Source organism: Anomalospiza imberbis, chromosome 5 (assembly GCF_031753505.1).
Source record: "Anomalospiza imberbis isolate Cuckoo-Finch-1a 21T00152 chromosome 5, ASM3175350v1, whole genome shotgun sequence".
NCBI lineage: Eukaryota > Metazoa > Chordata > Aves > Passeriformes > Viduidae > Anomalospiza > Anomalospiza imberbis.
In genome coordinates this window covers 56,007,275-56,026,971 of record NC_089685.1, presented here as the reverse complement: position 1 = coordinate 56,026,971, position 19,697 = coordinate 56,007,275, and the positions used below count along the sequence as shown (strand labels likewise).

Here is a 19,697-nt window from a genome sequence, read left to right as displayed (position 1 = left end):
CACTGTAGCAGCAAAGCTTCGGATGAGAAAACGATGATGTTTTCTTACAGAGACTGGAATTGGTGTAGATTTTTGAATTTAAAAGTGTCACTCTCCTCCAGCTGGTTGGCAGGTAGATTTAAGGATTTGGTCTGAATCAACCACTAGTTTCCACTTGTGATAGTCACATGAATCCTGGCAGAGCACCAACTCCTGGCAAGCCTAGCCAGTACCTACCTATGCCTTAGGGCTCACTGAATCCACATTTCTAGGAAATATTTTTACAGCCATCTGAATTATTTTAATTATGTACCAGGTAATGTTTCTCTTCACATTGTTCCATCTTAACATTCTGGTCCTACATTTTTAAAAGTACACTTTAATGATTCTCAAGTACTAATTGAAAAACAAATTTTCAATGCAGAATCAAAAACAATCTGAAAACAGATTATGTATCATTATCCCACCTGGAAGAATGCAACAAACATCATAATCCTATCACACTTGCAACACAGTAATAAAGTTAAAAATGGTCTTAGTGCTCTTAAAAGGAAGCTTCTGTTCAAAAGACAACACAGTAGTGAGAAAAAGGTATCACTTACTCCAGCACAGCCCTGCCTAAATGCTGGCTGAGGTTTCCATGGTTAACCTAAATTAAAATTAATTCCATATTTCTTGACAGAAGGTATATAAAGTAATTTTTATATTTTCTTCTTCAACCATAATTAAAAACATGGGGAAAAGGCTTCATATGCCTCAAGTATGAAGGTATATTACAGCAGACAGTTTTGGTTTTGAATGGCTCTAACGCTTATGTTAATTGAGACTAAATTAAATGGGAAAGCAGAGTGTCATTATTGCCTTCCTGTGATTATACAGTTAACAATACATATACCCCGTGCCTACAAGGCAGTAACAGCCTGTGTGCTAGACTTGGTTGCTTGCTTTAAAAGGAAGTGAACCTTAATGCAGATTTGATCTGCAGTCACCAAACAGTTCTTTTGCAAGAATTATTAACCAGTAATTCAGAAACAAGAGAAGGTGGTGGGGGAATATAAAAGATTTTTTATAGCAATTTTCTAAAGATAGCCATAGTAAAGATGTGAAACATGGAGTATCAAAGGAAAACATAAAATGAAGAGTGGTTTAGCTTGTGTTCACATGCAAGATCTACTTTGTCTATATAATGAGTGAGCAGACAGGTTCAATGCGTGAGAAGAGCACAAATGGTATAGGACTATCAGGATGCAGAGACAGGACACAAGATGCTTCCAAAAGAATCCTCTCAGCAGATTAAAACCACTCTCATTCTATAAAGGCCTTCTGATGACATCCCAGAAGGGAGTCCACAAGTGCACAATCCCAGATTAAGGTCATCCTACTTACGAGCACTCAAAGGCATGACATCACATTACAGACAGCTTTAATAAAAGCTGCCAGAATTCACTGATTCATCATCTAACTGGCTTCTACTAAAAAATCCACTGTTTTCAGCCCTTCACAAGTTTGATTTCCCATTGTCTCTTAATCAAATATGTATATATTTTACAATTAAGTGAAAAAGCAGCAAAATAAACATGGAATATAAGCTTTTCTACACTTCGCGTTTAGAATTCATCCTGAACATCCTGAAACTCTGACAATTTGTTAACATACAGTTTCTACAACTGTTACAGAGAGAATAATCTCTCTTTGAGGCATTCTAGGTTAGATAACTCACATTTCACTCTATTGGATGAAGTACAAATCTTGATTTTGGAAATGCACATGGGGAGGCCGGAAAAGAAAAGTACAAGTGCGTTTTCCTAAGATCTGTTCAAACTCTATGGTCTCACCTGCTTTCCCATCCTCTCAGCCGAAAAGGCTGATACTCTTAAACTTAAAAAAAAGGCTTTGGGTTGAAATAATAGGTATGTGCCATGTCTGGACTGGAATATATTGGCCTAGCTTTGTGAACAGCACTGACTCCAAAGTCAGCTCTATAACCACTCTTCACTGGGGAAGGAATTCATAAAATAAAGCAGGGGGATCTTTTTAGCATTTTGAATTCTCCACTAGCAAATAGAAGCCTTCACTCAGAGTAGAGGAGCTTGCTTCGACTAATTTTAAAATATACAAACAGAAGCAACCCTATTAAAAGTCTTAAAATGACATTTATTCAGTCAATGTGATAAGAAAGAATTCTATTACTTGGAAAGTGCTTTTCTCACTCTCACCTTTCAATCATTATTTGCATACAACCCAAATCACATCTGAATAAATTCCACTGGCCTTCTTTATGTACCATCCAGCATTATTTATATTCATGTAGGATTACTAGTGTACAGGATAACCAAATACTTCCCCAAGAGAGCTGACTGCCAATTAAAGAGAAGACAGTTTCCTGTGGGAAAACTCTAGTGGAGGAAAGATCCCCAGGTTAGATGTGGAAAGACACAGAAACATAAGGCTGCTTATCTTCAATATATGAAAAGCAATGGCCGGAAGAGGGGAGAACAAAGTAGAAAGTGAGAAATTATCAAAGATTGTGGCTATGTGAGAAGACCATAGAACAAGCAGATGAGAGCATGTAAGATGAAGTAAGTTCATTTGATTTAGACTCATGGACATTAAGCAAGCCAGAAATAGCAACCCTGTATGGGGGAAAACTGCTAATTTTGCTAAAGGGAGGGCTAGGAGTTAAATTTTCTCATCTAACAGGCTATCTGGTCAGTGGCAGGGCTGTCACTCCATCTATGTCTCAGTTCCTCATCACTAAAGCAGGATGTTGTGCAGAAAAGCCACAAATGATTCAGGGGACAGTCAAGCAGTAAGGGCATTATGTGAACCTGCAGGGACAGCTCTGCCTAACAGATCCCTAATGAAGAACAAGAAAAGGAGAGAGAGGGAGAGAGGGCCTATAGTGACACAACCTACCTGAATTTTAGAGAGGAACACAGATGTTACAGACCATGACAGATGGACATACAACCACAAGAAAGAGAGAGAAACCTCTGAACAAAAAAGGCCTGATTAAAAATTTCACCAACTGAGAAGTGCGACAATATAAAGATATATCCAAATGACCAGGCTGACTAAAGTTAAGAGCAGAACAAATCTCTGAGGGTCCCCTCAAAGGAAAGCTTTCAAATTTCAGGGAAGTGTTACTTGATCACCAGCTACTGCTAGGTGTAGTGGGTACAGTCTATTACTACCAAACATAAAGAAGAAAAGCATGAGAAAGTTACAGACAGGAAGAAATAGGGTTCCTGTTTGGGGTGGGAGAAGGGAAGGGTTGGAAAATTTATTCAAGTATAGAGAAAATGGGGAAAAGCCATGTGTCACATATAACAACTTCAGCCTAAGAAGTCTAAAAATAAATTCTTCCTTTCAAGTGTGAGCTATGGGCAGAATGGGGGACAGCTGGCACCAGTAGTTATTAAGTAAGATATAGGCAGTCACAAGGTGAAACTCATGTACCAAAAGAAGCAAGCAAAGGCGACGAGCAGTTTGCAAACAGACTGACTGGTTGCAGAGAGGATCAGAGGAACAGAGGAGACAGACAGCTGATCAGAGAAAAAATGTTCCCCAAGGGCACAAAAAACCCTCCTGAATACATGTGAGTTTGTTTGAGCAGGTCTGAGCATACAAAGGGTCCAGAGGGAAGCAGGAAATGGATGGGACTGAGGCAGCATGCAGTGGCAGTATTTCCTTGTAAAATGGTGAGCAACTGCTGGAACTCTGGTCATTCACCCTCATTATTTATTCTAACCACCTCCTGAAAATGAGCTTTCCAAGGTGAGTGTAATCAAGAGCATATGAATAAATTCTTGCTAACTCAAACTTCCTTCTTTGCTATTTATTATTTTCAGGTATGACTAATATACAATAGCTGTGGGAGGCATGTCCTGGTCCCAAGCAGACTGCTCCTGCCCCGTGAAGTCTAAAAGCACAAAACAGATCATGTGTGGGAGAAAGCAAATAATCAAATAAAAGCAAACCATCTCCATGTTCCAGATTGAGAACTGAGGAAGAGAGCTAGTAAGTGATTTTCCCAAGATTCCACAGAAGTCAGTGGCAAAACTGGATATGGAAACCCTCTCTTCAACATCCATCTGGTGCTTCAGTCACAAGGACAGTGTGTATCTTCTAAGGACTCTCATCCTCAGAGTGTTCTAGTAACAAGAATCTTTGACTGAATGCGTTTATTGAGCGTATATAGCTTAAGGTCTTATTGAACCATGTTGTAATTTTGCCTCTATTTCTGGCTTCCTTGTAGCCACTTTTGGTCTGAGCTGAAATTAGCAGTGCTACCAACTCCATCCACAAAGCCAACTTTTATATGTACTTACAGTTCTGTTGGTGAAGTTACTAAAATCTGCCACTAAGATTTGCTTGATCATCTCTGGTGAGGAGACCACCACAAACACCTGGCGACCAATATAATACCTAGAAAGAAAAAAATAATCATTTTAGCAGATGGTGACCACAGAGAACGATCTCGTTCCCTAAAATATCTCTTTTTGCTTGAATATACTTGCAGTGAACAAATGTCACAGAATGTATATTCTGTGATATACATGTATGTATTTCCTTGGGTAAAGCAGTATCTTTCCAGCCCTCCCAACTGTTAAATTAAGATGCATGGACCTGGAATTTAAAGGAAACAAACAGCTTAAAATCTTTTACTGATTAATCAATAATCAGCCAACATTTTAACAGAAAGGTTTACACACTCTATGCTCACTCTGAATTCTGTGCAAAGTGATGTAGTATTACTAAACCACACTGTAGAGGAGCAAAATAATAAAAGCCAACTGAAATAATCATGAAAGTCCTACAAATTTGCATTTCTTGACATCAGCCACATGAAATGTCTTTTCATGGCTAAGCCCTGCCTCTAATGAGTCCCCCCAACGTGACTGTAGTTAAGCACATTTCCACCACTTCTATTAGCACTGGAGCTGAGCGCATCTCAGACCCTGCATTGCCAAGGACAAACCTTACATTACACTAATAGGGAGAGCGAAAAAAGGGGGGGAAAAAGTTTTACCAAGTCTAAGGGAACCAGTAAAACTTCAGAAGAACAGGTGATAGGGGTGTCTCTGCCTGTACACCCTTTATCTCCCTGCTCCCATTTCAATATGACCTTGTGGAGTCAGGGTCTGCCCTTCTGGGTCTTCACACCATTGTGGATGCTGCAGAGTCACTGGGACCTGTCCCAACCCTACAACCTCTAGGGGTGCAGAGCTCCCTTCTCCAGCAGCATTTCTTCCAAGGCCCACAGGCACTCGATGGTTGGCTGCTCTGCTGGGGGAGGAAGAAGCATGACCAACAAGCAGAGGTCGCTTGCAGTCCCCACCTTTGTTGATCGCTGGACCAGAAAATCTATTCAGGCAGCACTGTCTTTTCTCCAGCAGGAGAGAGGAAGAAGAGGTTGGAGGCAGGCACAAGAGGGCCAGGCAGCTCACAGCAGAACACAAGAGCAATACCACAGATGCTGCAATACCACAGTAATATCCATGCCTAATCATTTTGGTATGATACAGCTCAGTATCGATATACTGCTTATCACCTGTCTACACTGCAACAACTGAATAGACAAGCAAACCCTGGACTGAATTAAATATAGTAACTAGGGGTTCCCATGGCAATGAAGCTGCAGCAGCCTGATTTCTTCAAGGGCAAACAAATGAGACAAATATCTTGATTCCAAAGCAAGGTTTCACAGCCCAGTTTGACCTCCCTACCACCAAAACTTGTAACAAAAAATAGCAGAGAAGAACACAATCCTTCCTTCCTTCAGGAAGGAAGACATCATCTTTTCTTCTCTTGTGGGTTTCCAGAAGGAACTTTTATTTCCCAAATGCAACCCACAGGCTCTACTGGAACATTACATATGGGTGGTGTGGTCTGTGAGGGTAAACCTTTTTCACCCTTCCCAGTTTGTTCCATCACAGCAAAAGTAGTTGTCTGTAATGGTCAAACTTTTATTCAGAATCCTCATAGGTGCATAAAAAAGAGCTGATACCACAGATTAAAGAGAGTTTTGATCAGAGACTTCAGCAGAAGAGGATAATGCCCTACATGAAACTTTTATGTGTACTTTGTACAGTTTTTCTGGCATCAGAGAGGCAACTCAAGCTCTCAAGGCAAAGACATGTGCTGCTCTGAACCTAACCAGTATGACTAGCCACGAATACTGACCTCTCATGTTCACACCTGGCTTTTCTTTTGCTCCCTCCAAGTTTAGCAAGTTCCTTGTCACATTTATTGGTTAGTGACTGATGGTCCTGCAACAAACACCTTTTCACAGGGACCAACTTGCTGACATCAGATTCCAAATCTGAATCAGAAGCTGGTTATGTCTATCCAGACAGCTTAACTGACCAGCAAGGGGCACCGCATGATACATCAGGAAAATGTGTGTGTAAGAGAGACACACTTCTAGTTTATTTCAAACCTGGGGAATTGCAAAGCTCCAGCTCCTGTCCACTGGGATAACAGGATGCTACTCGCAGCAGGAGTCTTTATGTCACAGTGCACTTTGTGCTTGAAAGCATTCAGGACTAAGAATTTGGGACAGGAGCATCTCCTACTCAAGCTGCTTTTATGAGATAGTGACTCACAAGCCAAGCTTATGCAAACAAAATCTATTCATCATCCTCCAGCTCAGACCAGTCACCCGAACTCTCAGTTCTGTTTCCACAGCTAAGCTCGCTCTCTTTTATTTACTCTTTGCTAACTTTCTAGCTATAGGCACCTGCTTGTCATTTCTTTATGCAGTTATAAATTAGGGCAGAGAAGGACAAGAAAGGGGAAAAATCCCCTACACCTAATAAATTGAAAATGCTAGGGGAAAAAAAAGCCAACAAACTACTTAAATTGATTTTTAAGATAAGTTCTGCCTATTTTTAAGGAATGATTGCTATAAAGCACAAACATTATTGGCTCTCAACCAGCAAAAGCTCTCTTCCTGCCTTTTTTCCATTCTCTCTTACTTTCTCTATACAGTCTTTCTAATCTTTTATAGGACACAAAAAGATGAGGCTGTGTATGGGCATACTTTGGAAGCTAAAATCCATAAGCCAAAGGCATTACTTCCATGGACTTTCCCTGAAGTTAAGGAAAAAGGACAAGTAGAACTAAGTGTGAAACAAGATCACCTGAACTATTTCATTCAGCAAACACGTTTCGAACCTGAAAAGCTGCCAGAAAGATGCTTAACTGAGTTTTAATATATTTTAAATCCTTTGCAGGATCAAGGTCTCAATCACAAAACAAGAGGCTATCTTCTAACTAGGTGTTTTGGGTTTTTTTCACCTCTTTCAAAATAGCAAGTAAAAGATAACATCCTCCTGAACAATAATCTATTCTTCCCAAGTAAATAACATATTCACCCCTGCTAGGTAACTTCATTTTGATTCTGTATTACTGGATGAGGATATCACTAGTCTCTCGTAGATTTAGATTTATTATTGAACAAAACCTGATATTCTTGTCAGATTTTAATAAATAAGAGTTTGAGAAAAACAAAAGCCTCTGGGCAAGTACATTGCAAATGGATTCATGAATAATTTAGGACAGTACTTTTTATTAACTTTTCCTAGGTTAATCTTTCCACAGGGCTCATTCACACATAGAAGACGTACCTTTAGCTACAGTACCACTACACTGCTTGACCCAACATTTTATAATATTTTCATGTAGGGCTTTTAGGATGTAAAGCAAATACTTGGGAGTACCTGGCCTGCTCCTGCAGAGAAGCAGGAATTCATACATGTAGTATGACACCCTTGGGGTGATGCACCTCTGTTCACATGGAAATCAGTTGTAACACTACCACATCAGCAAAAATAAATTTCACGACCCACACATGGAGACAAATTTTCCTGTATAGACAAGGCATTGGTTAATTAAGTTATGCTGTTACAGCAATTTCTATTATATTTCAGTTTAAACTACAGCCCCTCCAGAACAGTGAAAGAAAATCACATTTTAGACCAGTTGCTTTAGCTCCATTGGAAGGTGAGGCAGGAAAGACCTGATACCAGTACACAAACAGCACAAGTACAGTGTGAGCTTCCTCCAGCAGATGAAAATGTGGATGAGGAGCCATTGTCCCAGCAGGCTGCCGGTGCACAAGCCAGCAGCCTTGTGCTGCATCATCCCCAGGATGGCCAGGCAAAAGGGCTTTCACATGCATTCAGCAGAGGGCATGGGTCTGTTCCCAGAAGCTGTGAAAAAAGTAAGGATTGCCAAAGGGCTTACAGGTCAAGGAGGTGGTTATGTCACAGGGTATTGAACAAAATAAGCCAAACTTCATCAGAAGTGTTTCAATAACTGAAGAGGCTACAAACACACTCCACACCCAGCTGCAGCAGTTTCACTCCTAAGAGCAGACAAGCAGCCCTCTTAAGGCAATTAATGGGACAGACAGATGACTACCTTGTGTTCAGGGTTCACCAAGGATGTTGCAGTCCTCTTTAAAATGATTTAGTCATTCACTAAACACATCTTTTCTTTTATCCACAAGAATAAACAGCAAACCAGCAATGATATCCGCAGGTTTGCTCATGCACCGCCGTTGCTTTCTGCAGAGATATGGCCTAGGTGTCTCAACCCCACACCTAGTGCCTGCCATGGCCAGGGCCACAGAAGATAACCCATGGAGGCAAGAGACGCCTGCCAAGCCCAACTCTGAGCTGAAGTAGGAGCGATGAGACAAGGGGCACATTGGACTGCCCAGTCTCTCCTAAAACACTTCAGCCCATCATTTTCCTTCCCAATGTTTCACAGGAATCCTCCCAGAATGCAGATTTTTGCTCTCAGATGACACAGAGGATTAATCAGCTACTTTTAATTTGAAAGACCAATTTAGGATCATGCTCCCACAATCATCCTGGCCACACTGCATGGTCATCTGCTGCCGACAGCATCTCCCAGCTCCCGAGCCATGGCCTTGCTCTCTGGGCAAAGCTCACAGTAACGTTTCCTTGCTGCACAGGAGAAGGTGGAGAGTACATACAGTATCTTATGGCAAAGGGCCATATGTTTTTGTATAACATCCATGTGGGAAACACCTGCAACCCTTTCACCTTGTTTACAGTGCTGCTGTCAATTCACAGAAGACTTTGATCTTCCTATCTATTATCAGCCCCATGTATTATAACCACATAAATCATAAAACATATACATGCTGTTAGGCAATAAGCAAGGCTTTGTTTTCTATGCTGTTGTCTGGTTAAGTACACAAAGATCACCTGTAGAGCCATATGAAAATAGAATATTTTATTATCACTATTTTCTTCAGGGAAGAGCAAAGAACAAAGAAAAAACAAGGAAGTGGCAGGGAAAAGGAGAGGTGTACAAAGACACAAAGATACAGTGGGAAAAGGCTGATTTCCTTAGGCAATATTTCCTCAAAAGAAGTTCCTCGATCACTCTGCCTCTTTTGTTTAGAGATACCCTTTCATTGCAGGCAGAGAAATGTAAAAACAAATAGCACAATGCTTGTTTAAAAGAGGCCTGAAGCCCTGACTTACTTATTTAATTATTTCAGAGACCAGCAAATTGATTTGTCATAGCACTGTCCCCTTGCAGTGCTCAAAGGCAATTCAGATGTAGTAGGACTATGCAACATATAATGAACAGCTGCAAAACCCAAACACAATCTACACAGACAGGGTTAGTTTGGGCTGAGAGGAAAGGAAAGGAGTGGGACAAAATTGTCAAGTACCATGAGTATTATTTGTGTTACATTAGCAGCTAAAGGTCTCCAAGAGCCCCACATCCTAATTTGACAGGAGATATTCATACATAGAAATCTTATTCTAGGCCTGTTATTTACAACTTAAATAACCTGAAGTGACAGTGGGGAAAACAAATAACATCTTCCATTTTCCATCTGAGGAACTGGGGGACAGTCAGGTACAGAGGAGATGGGAATTGCCAGCAATCACCATTTTCTTTTCTGTTGACACCTTGTGAGAACAGAGCTTCTCAGTTGCTATGTACACCTGGAAATCACACTCCAGCTTTCTTTGGGAAGGTTGGGAACTAACTCCTGTGTTATTTGTTCTGCAGCCTAGGTTGTGACTCTAGTCGGCAAGGTGCTTCCCTGGACTACTTTTATAAAGCCCTCACAAGTTGAGCATCTCCAGATTAGAGAACCATGAAAAACCCATTAACACTTAAGAGAAGAAAATACAAAAAAAACCACCCCAAAAACACAACACCCTAGAAACAGGTGAAATTGCTTTTATAAACTCCTCACAAGTTGAGTATCTGCAGATTAGAGAACCATGAAAAACCCATTAACACTTAAGAGAAGAAAAAAAACAAAAACAAAAACAAAACAAAAAAAAAAAAAACCCAAAAACACAACACCCTAGAAACAGGTGAAATTGCTGCTGAAAATGAAGCCCCAGTAGTACTGAGAAGTCTCAGGCCCAGAGAAAAGTTTCAAAGCACAGTTCTACCAACACACATCTCATCCAGAAACTAATCCAACCCATTTTGTAAATTCATGAAAAGAAGAGGCATGGCCACACTCATTTCTATTTAAGAATAAACTGTCCCTCATTTCCTTTTTCAATGAACTACATTTCTTTCCATGCTGTGAAAACTTTAAAAGAAGCACATAGGACTATTAATTTAATTCCTGGGTGCATTAAAAATACCATGTAACATAAAATGCTTGCTCACACATACTTCCTGCGCTCTGTACGGTTATGCACCCAACTCTTTGCCCACACACCTGGGATTAAAAATGCTATCTTCTACATACCAAGAACCTCTGTGCTATCTCAAACTCGCACCTTGCCAGAAGGCCTCTGCCTTCTGACATGCTTAAGGAAGTAGCAACAAGAAAGAAAAAAATTCCATGATTATTTATCTTCTCCCCACCTATTTTTAGCTATTTTTAAAGGAGTTCCTCCCTCGTCAGGTAGAGACTTGTGGTATGAAAGTTATACATTTAACATCGACAACGAAGTGAAGGAGGGCTGATTGAGGTCATTATAATGTACAGAGTTGGTAGAATCTTTCAAGTAACTTATAGCGGGGTGCAAAGGAAATCTGTTTCTGAGCATCTCTAACCCCAGGGTTTAGCAACTTGAGGGTGTCACACACATTTACTAATCCCTTCCCCCTTCCAAGTGAGCAGTGCAGGAGACACAGCCTCTGCATGGCTGTGTTAATTCATTCATGAAATGAAGTAGATGACATTTACCCACATATAAGAAATGACAGAGATTAAATTAGGCTCACAATGTGCCACGAAGAGGAAAAAAAAAACTACCTCGAAATTATACAAGCATATTCAGCAATCTATATCCGTTTGGTTTTTGGAGGCAATCTGAGTCCGGACCTAAGTGCAAATACAAAATCTGAAACCTGTGTTCAGGGTTGGGGAGAGAAGCAGCAAAAGGGATGGACAGGGATAGCAATTGTTTATTTTCTCTGTTCAGGTGGCCTGCAGCAGAAGCTGGGTTCCAGGGCAGCGCAGAGCCACGGGGTCGTGGGCTCTGCTTCTCCACAGCTGGGGAGCTGCCACTTCCCAGTGCTGGCAGGGGTTATTTTTATCCTGCCAACTGGGCTAAGATGATTACCACTGCCACTGCCGCACCGCGTGCTCGCATCACACCGCTAGCACTGATTAGCTACATCAGTATTCCACTTCATTAATGCCAAATGAAAGCTGTAAATAAGGTACTGCTCTTACAGGATGCTACTGGAAATGAGAAGTACTGTGATATTAATAAGGAACCAGTCGCTCCTCCTGCGTGGGTGCGTGGTGCTACTGTGACCGGGTGACGCTGAAAGTTCGCACAGCTCTTCACCTCAGCAAGAGTGCCAGAACAATGTTTCTAAATCTTTTCCCATGGTGCTTCCCAGCAAGTTGGGCTGTATTAGTCTGTGTTTTGTTACTTCTGTTTAGACTGTGGTATTTTCACCAGAGCTTGTTTTGTCTGCGCTCGCTAAAGCGCGCTATGCCTGACTGACCTCATGTGACGGTGCAGCAGGCGTTTCCTGTGGGTTTCAGCGTATTTCTGTGCCTGGCCTTTCTGAGGCCTTTCGAGATGCAGCGTGAGAACAGTCTCATCTCTTGGTCTTTGCACATAATTCAATACTAAAGTACTCCTTTGCCATACCTTGAGGGAAAAACCATCAGGTTACTTTTCCCAGAACACTGGATTATTATTTCTAGGGAAGGCTACCTCTGGAAGATAGCAAACTTTCTGTGTCTCCAAACTTTACTTGCTACTATGAACACAGTGCTCATTTGTATGGATTTGTATGAGCCTATTTTTTATATTCAGCAGTGCTACTCATTTTTACAGTGGAACAGAAAGAAAAAAAGAAAAAAACTTACAAGATGGCTGAGGATGGTAAGCAGACAATGTTACCTGATCTAAACAAGGGTAACATTTTTCCATCTTCTTTTTTTTTTTTTTCCCCACCCCTCTGCATGCCCCCGCCCCCAACTTAAGGAAAGGATAGGGATCTGCTGAATGCTTATCCTGATTTCTAGTTAGGAGCTCTAAGAAGCTTCCTTTGATAGACAGGTAAGCAATTTCTGGGAAACAAAAGGTAGCATTACCCTGGCAGGGCTAAAGCCATTTCATACAAGATAAATGGAGACAGAGCAGCACACTTGCAGAAGATGAGGGATGCGACTGTGATGCTACATCGAATAATATGGCTGAGAGAACATGTGGAGGAGGGGAATGCAATGCAGGGCTGCTTTCTAGCAAAGTATGGGGGACCTATCTGAACACACATCCGTGGAGCCAAGGAGGATCTTGTGTCCCAGAAAACAGGGGAGCATGTGTGCATCACAGCTCAGGATCCAAGAAAAATTTGGGGACAGGAGACAAAAGGAGGAGAGCATATGTGCGACCATACAGAGAAAATGAAACGGGAAGGTGGTCAAAGGATTTAAATATAATTTGTGATACTACAACGTCACAAGATACAGCAGGCGATAAAGCAGGTTGACTATAATAAAAGCAGAAGTGTAATAAAGTTTATAGTCACACACCCGTCACTAAACTTCATATAAGCAAACAGCCCAGGGTGACTAAAACAAAACCCGTGCGATCTGACTGTTGCCTCTCAAAGCCTTTTTGATAATGATAAAATTGAAGTTTGTGTAATTTTTCCTCCCTGAGACCTGACATCAGGGTACACAGAAAAGCCATCCATAACTCTGCCTTTCTGCAAGCTTCATCTCATGTATGCTTTACTTATCATGGCCAGAACTCAAGTGTGAGTGGAGTTCTTCACTTCTCCAGTTTTGCTTAGCCATTTTAGCCCTGGAGGAAAGAAAAGGCTCTCATAACTCACTGAGTATCCCTATCTGCTGAAAAGACATGTCCTCATACATATCTTCAAAAGCAGCATTCAGAACAGAAACATTCAAAATCAGTAGGCTGTTTCTGTTTGTTTTAATTCTGCACTTTATCTCTCATTTCTTTATAGGCAAGACAGCTCATCTGCCTCCTGTAAATAGGATCAGCAGTGGTGGACAAAATGATATTTTATTTTTTAATGTATCTGAAATAAACATGTACATAATTTTCTTTCAGTCTACTTCTTACCGGAATTTTGGTTTTAAATCAATGAGAGAGTTACATTATATTGTGCACTATCCCTCTTAATACCTTTGCTCGGCTTATGTTAATGCAGATGCATGCATTTCTGAAATAATACTGTCTTGATATTAGAATATTTTAATTCTTCAATGATAGATAGGACTCAATAGACTGGGGTTTTTTTGCATCATGAACATAGCATGATGGAATGAGTAAGCCAAATTGAATTTCATGTAACTACACATGCAATAGACCATCTTGAAGAATAAGAAGTGACACTTTGACTTGGTCATGGTTACTAGCCCGAAAATATCTTCAAGCAACTGAAAGCGGGGTTTCATTAGTGGGAAGCCACAAGCCACTCATTCATTTGGTTTGTGTGCAATAAAGACAGATCCCAGCCAAAAATGGACAGCCTTACTCAGGGAAGGAAAGGCTTGTCAGGCAAGCCATGAGGGGGACAGTCACTGGGACTTACTTTTCTTGCACGATCTGCCTAAAAAAATATACCTAAATAAAGGAAAAAAAGACAGTAACCTAAACAAAGGAAAAAAAGATAGTAACCACCTACTGAGCTCTTGGGAATGTACTTTTTTATGCTACAGCATGCAAAATGCACACAGGAAAGATTAATTTTTTACCTATAGCAGCATATACTTTTTCTATACATTCTTAAGATAAACACACACAAACCCATTTATTTTGTTAATGCATTATTAAATGTACACTAATAAAAGTAATTTCCCAATGCTTGACATATTTATCATGAAACCACTAGCAGAATTCCTTACAATAAAAATGCTAGCAGTACACATGGCCAACCTAAATTATCTAGGGAAATGGCTAATATCTGACCACGCAGAAACATTAGAAAGCAGGGTTTTGTTATAGGATAGAAGAAGAAAAATAGATGTATTTTCTTACAGAAAATTTGCAATGATAAAACTATTTTTAAAAGAACAATGCTACAGCTCCAGGAAATTTTCCTGAATCAATTCAATCTGTGTCATGCGAGGCTTTAAAAGCCCATTAAAAATAACCGTGATAAATTTCCCAACCTCTTTCAGTGCACCACACAGAAGACAAAGAAAACTGCAATTCAACAGAGATGGAAAAGAAGGAAAATAACAGAAAAAACTGATAGCTTGTGTATCAGCAGTAACATCCTCACTAACAACAACGAGCAAATCTGTACCACAAAGGACAAGAGCAGGAATGATGTGTACAGCTGACAGTGGCACTCCAAAGTAATGATTTCCAGGAAAATCTGCTGTTACAAATGGACAATGTGCTGCTGAGAAGTAGTTGAGTCACAGATTTCATAACATGGCAAATTTTTTCAGCCTAAGAATCAATGTACCAAACCCCAGGGTGTATATGGCTCTGGTAAGGCAACTACAGGGATTACATCCTACAAACAGCTAGTATGCTCACCTGGTTTAAATTATTAAACCTCGCTGAAATCCATGTAGGTTCGGGGATTTTTTCCCATATTTAATGTGTAGTCATAAGATAGAGATCATGTTTCAAACTGTAATACTTGTGAGAGCACTGCCTAGTTGACCTATTTTCCATTTACCATGTTCTACATATCATCAGTTGTAACAAACACACTTCCATTGCTGCTCCCTTCTTTGTGATGGGAGAAAGGGGGCAATGGCATAACAAACGGCATATATGTCACTTTATAATGAAACAACCCAAATCCCTGGGGAGGGAATAGTACATGCAGCCCTCTCCTCCACAGCCATATCCTTTCACCTTCATTGACTGTTCTCCCACTCCTTCTACGACCTCCAGCTAGAGCATAGCAAATCACACTGACACTGCTCTGCACATGTGTAAGCTCTTGTCACAGCGGCACTAAACAGCTGTCCCAGGTCCACATCTGGCTGCCTGGGGATATGAGAGAGATGTAGACTCAAGAATTTCTCCTCTCTGCCTCAGTCACAGCTACTTTGCTGGAGACCACAGAATTCCCATGGACCTGCCTCATTTTGAGTCCATGTTACCATTCTGCCTTGCTATGCTACTCCCCAAACCCTCTGGGTCTCTAGAGTCTGCTAGAGCAGTTTCCTAGAACCCTTGCCTCCAAACAGTTCAATGTACATGAAACACCACTAATCATTATTAAGATTTCTGAGAACAGTTCTGAAAAAAACAGCATTTCTAATTGCTCAAAGTTTACTTAGAAAAGGGGAGAAAAACAGTAAATTTGAAGGCAAACCAATGTAAACACCTCATGTTCCTTCTATATATAAATGTATTGGGCCAATTTTAAGCAATTTGATCCTCATGCAACAACAGAGGTATAGCAGAGATACAACCCCCTGAATCTATTCATAACTCCTATAAACAAAGGAAAAAAAAAACAAAACAAAACAAAAAAAAACCAAAAAAAAAAAAACAAGCACAACTGTAGGATGAACCATCATTGAAATAAATATATTGATCTATCAAAAATGATTGAAGACTGACAATAAAAGGGTTATAAATTCTTAGAAGAAAGAGAAAGCAAAAAGCACAAAACCAACCCACTGAAAAACTCCCACCTACATTCACAGGGAAAAATAGACTGGAACAATAAAACACAATGGCAATGCCTGTACATCTTTGATAGCTGCCCCTCCCAAAAGCTGGAACAATCCTGCTATAAACCAAGCAAATGAAAATGTAAATGCATGAGCAATCGTCTGGGGGATTCAGATGCTTCGTGTCCTGTAGGCAAAAAAGGAAGGGGGATAAGGCAGGAAAGAACAAGAAGGCACCACTTTTAATATCTGCAATTATTGATTATGCTCTTCTCACCTGGAGCCTTTTAAATCCAGCAGAGATCGTCCACTATATAGGCAATGCTGCCTGCATGGCAGGGTCAGCAGTGCCAGCAACACCCCTTGTCCTCTGACCTTGGTGTAATCCTCTGCTTCCACTCCTCTGGCAGCAGGGACAGCCTGTGGATTTCAGAGGTGCCAGCCTCTGAAAGTGCAAGTACAGCTGCCTGCAGAAATCCAATACCCAAAATGGCGAGCCCAGAAGAGGCAAAGACTGGGAAATACACCGAGTGCAATGCCCAGAGCAGTCCCATGGGTAGGTATAAACACAGTGGTGTATCAAAGGGGTCTGCTTCAAGGCTTACAAGTTGTGTCGTTGTTTAAATGTTTTGCTAAGGAAATGAACAGGATGAAAATTCCGGTAGTTTCACAAACTTCTGTTCTTCACTACTGATGAAAATTCAATGGTATTAGTTACAGGACAAAAGCAAAATGCCACTGAGACAGGAGAAAATATGGGTCTATAGTAAGAATAAGTTTAGGTATTTCAAATATTAATCTTCCCATTTTGTAATATACTTCTCTATTTCAAAAATAAAAATTTAAATTATTTTAATGGAATTTAATATTTAAAAACTAATGCCTTTCCATGTAATGTTACATTACCATCTGACCTACTTTAACATTAGTCTCTGTACTGCATTTGGAGACCTACTTTCTCTGTCTCCTGCCCCAAACATAGCTTATTTCCTACTGGCCTAAATGGACAGCTGGTGAACATATAAAATTGTTAGGCTGCTTTGGTAACATTTTACTTTGGCCCTTCACGCAAAGTATTTCATAAGATGTTCCTCACAATAAAAGGTCCCAGAGAACCAAGATCCTCTCATAATGTCACTTTGAAAGACTTTGCAGCAAATCCCCAGTGTCCTTGCCAAGATCTTTTTTCAATAAAATAGATTCCAACATTGACAGAAAAGCTTGGATTATTGCTGAGTGATAAAACGTCTGCTGCTAGACCTTACAGAGTCAGAACATTGATCCCAACTCACTCCTTTTTCTGTAAACTAATTTAAGAGGTCTGGGTATGTCTTCAGATTTGCTGTACAAAACCTAATTTTATTCAGTAGGTACCATCATCCAAAAACTAAAGCTATATAACATGAGAAAGACCTAAACATTGGGCCAAGAACTTCAAACAGTCATGACTCTATGCCTGTAATGAAGCTACGCTGAAGTAAGCAACAGCCTGAAGATCCAGACCACTATTTTCAGGCTTGTTTGCATGGGGCAGAGAGGAGATTCTGGGACAAGACAAGATTTTAATCTCAATAAAGTTAGACTAGAAAAAACTCCTATGGGAGTGTACTCCAGTAATTGCTGGAGGACATGGTCAGTCTTTTCCCTGATGCAGTGACTGTCTTTGCAGAGCTGCAGTGTCTCTGCAAGGGAGGTTTCTTTGACGTTACTACAGCTTTTTAATTATACTTGTAGAATTTTATTGGTATGACTAAAGCAAATACTCCTTCAAGACCAGCCTTCAGGTTTAGTCACTAAATTTACTGGAAGGAAAGAAAGATTCACAATCCCCAGTGTAATGGTGGCTCAGCTTGTCCCATGTTCCCCAAGATAGGAAATAAAAAATGAACATAGTAACAGCTGAAAACAACTTCTTCCTGTGCAGTGGGGTATACTTTTGCCTATTGCCTGATGAAATCATATCCAGTTCAGTGCCAGCAGGTCTGACATAAAGCAGACTCTTCAGGAAAAGAAAAGAGGTAGTCAAACAGAGAAAAAGGGTAATTTTAGGATGGTGCCAAATCAACAAAGAAAAAGGAGATATTTTGTTCCCCTTTCTACTAATAAAATGTAGTAGACTAAAATTGATCCCCAGACTAATAAGGGAGAGGGAAAAACTAAAACCTATACATGACAAAACAATAAAAAAGTAATGAAGAGATTTATGGAATTACATAAAAATCTTGGAATGATGTTAGAATTGTCAGGTCATGTTACTGTTTTCAATTCAACATGGATAAGAAAAACAGGGAGGAATAAAAATCAGAGCATGGAGGAAAGATAGCATAGAGCTAAAGACGGTAGAGAGAAGTAAGAGAAAGAAAAACACAGAACAAATATTTAAGGGGCAAGGGAAGGAAGTATGAAAATCAAACACAGAGCCTACAAGTCAAGGTCATGGATGGAAAAAACCAAAACCAGAATAAACCCCAACAAAGTGTTGGCACCAACTGAACAACAACATTGCAGGCAGCACTTGATAGGAAACACCTCTGTAGATACCTGGCAAAGTGTAGTCATCCTCACAAAGGGAAATACTACTTCCTATTTTTAAGAAACTAGGTAATAGACATCCAAAATCCATACCTGTGCAATGCTTTGGTAGCCCAAGGGGCAGAGGCCCCACTAAGGGCTCCCCAGCATGGGCAGAGAGGGTCTAAGCAGCACCTGCATCCTGGGGCTCCGAGCTGGTGGCATGAGAAAGGGACAGAGCCACGGATGCTCCGGCCCGTGCTAGGCTTGCAGGCAACAGGCACATACAACAGGCTGCTGATCTGCAGTTTCTGCTCTGGATCCTTCTCCAGACCCAGTGTGGGGTCTGTGGAAAAGGGAAATCCCTTTTGCTCAGCGCTTCTCATAGCACAGACACAATACAGCAACAAGGTGCTGTTGGATTTCTTTGGGCTGCCAGAAAAAAGGGGAAACTGGCATTAGGCAGTGACCTGGAGAGGCAGTAATTTGACTCTCCTGTGAAGTGACCAAGGCACGCAGAAGTGCCTGAACTGAGCATTAAAACGGATCTGCTTCAAAGGCTGCCAAGAAAGGGGACACACACACATATACACAGACAGGTTGGGAGGCATGATGCATTTGCCTCCCTCTACATATAGTGTGAGGGGAAATTATTCAAGAAAAGCATTAAAAAATTACCATGCATGACACTGGGAATGCCAGTTCATAATCAGATACATAGTGAGCGAAGTCAGAGACCATTAATAGCTACTGAACATTGCATATTGCATGTATCTGCTTTAGGTTTGCATCAATACTTCTGGAGTGCTGTAAGAAATTCTAATGAAAGCATTTAATATGCACAGCAAAATCTACAACACTGCTGTTTTCTCATACTTTCTAGGATTGATATATTGAAATAATGCCTCAGATTTTCCAGTCTTTTAGAAGCTCTCCACCTGCTTCTTTCCAAATGGTGGAAAGGGATGGGGGGGGAAATTACAAGGTGGACTTTACAGCTTGTTAAAAAGATTGACAAACACAGGCTCCAGTAGATAATGAAGGTAGCAGAGCAATGTGAAAATGTGTCTAAGGAACTAGATTTTGTAACTCAGAATAT

General features: G+C 40.6%; 1 protein-coding gene across 13 annotated transcripts in view; it reads right to left on the bottom strand.

Annotated features, from left to right (window-relative positions):
* The window catches only part of TBXAS1 (thromboxane A synthase 1), a 234,713-nt gene that overhangs the window by 129,189 nt on the left and 85,827 nt on the right, over nt 1-19,697 (bottom strand). For 10 of the 13 annotated variants that reach the window (XM_068190960.1, XM_068190947.1, XM_068190954.1 and 7 more), the window contains one exon: nt 4,311-4,407. The exons of 1 other annotated variant lie outside the window; for it this stretch is intronic. In XM_068190960.1, coding sequence (XP_068047061.1) covers nt 4,311-4,407 — 97 coding nt within the window. Of the gene's footprint in view, nt 1-4,310; nt 4,408-16,364; nt 16,555-19,697 lie in introns of all 13 variants that reach the window. 2 more of the 13 variants (XM_068190957.1, XM_068190958.1) reach the window with 1 other exon arrangement.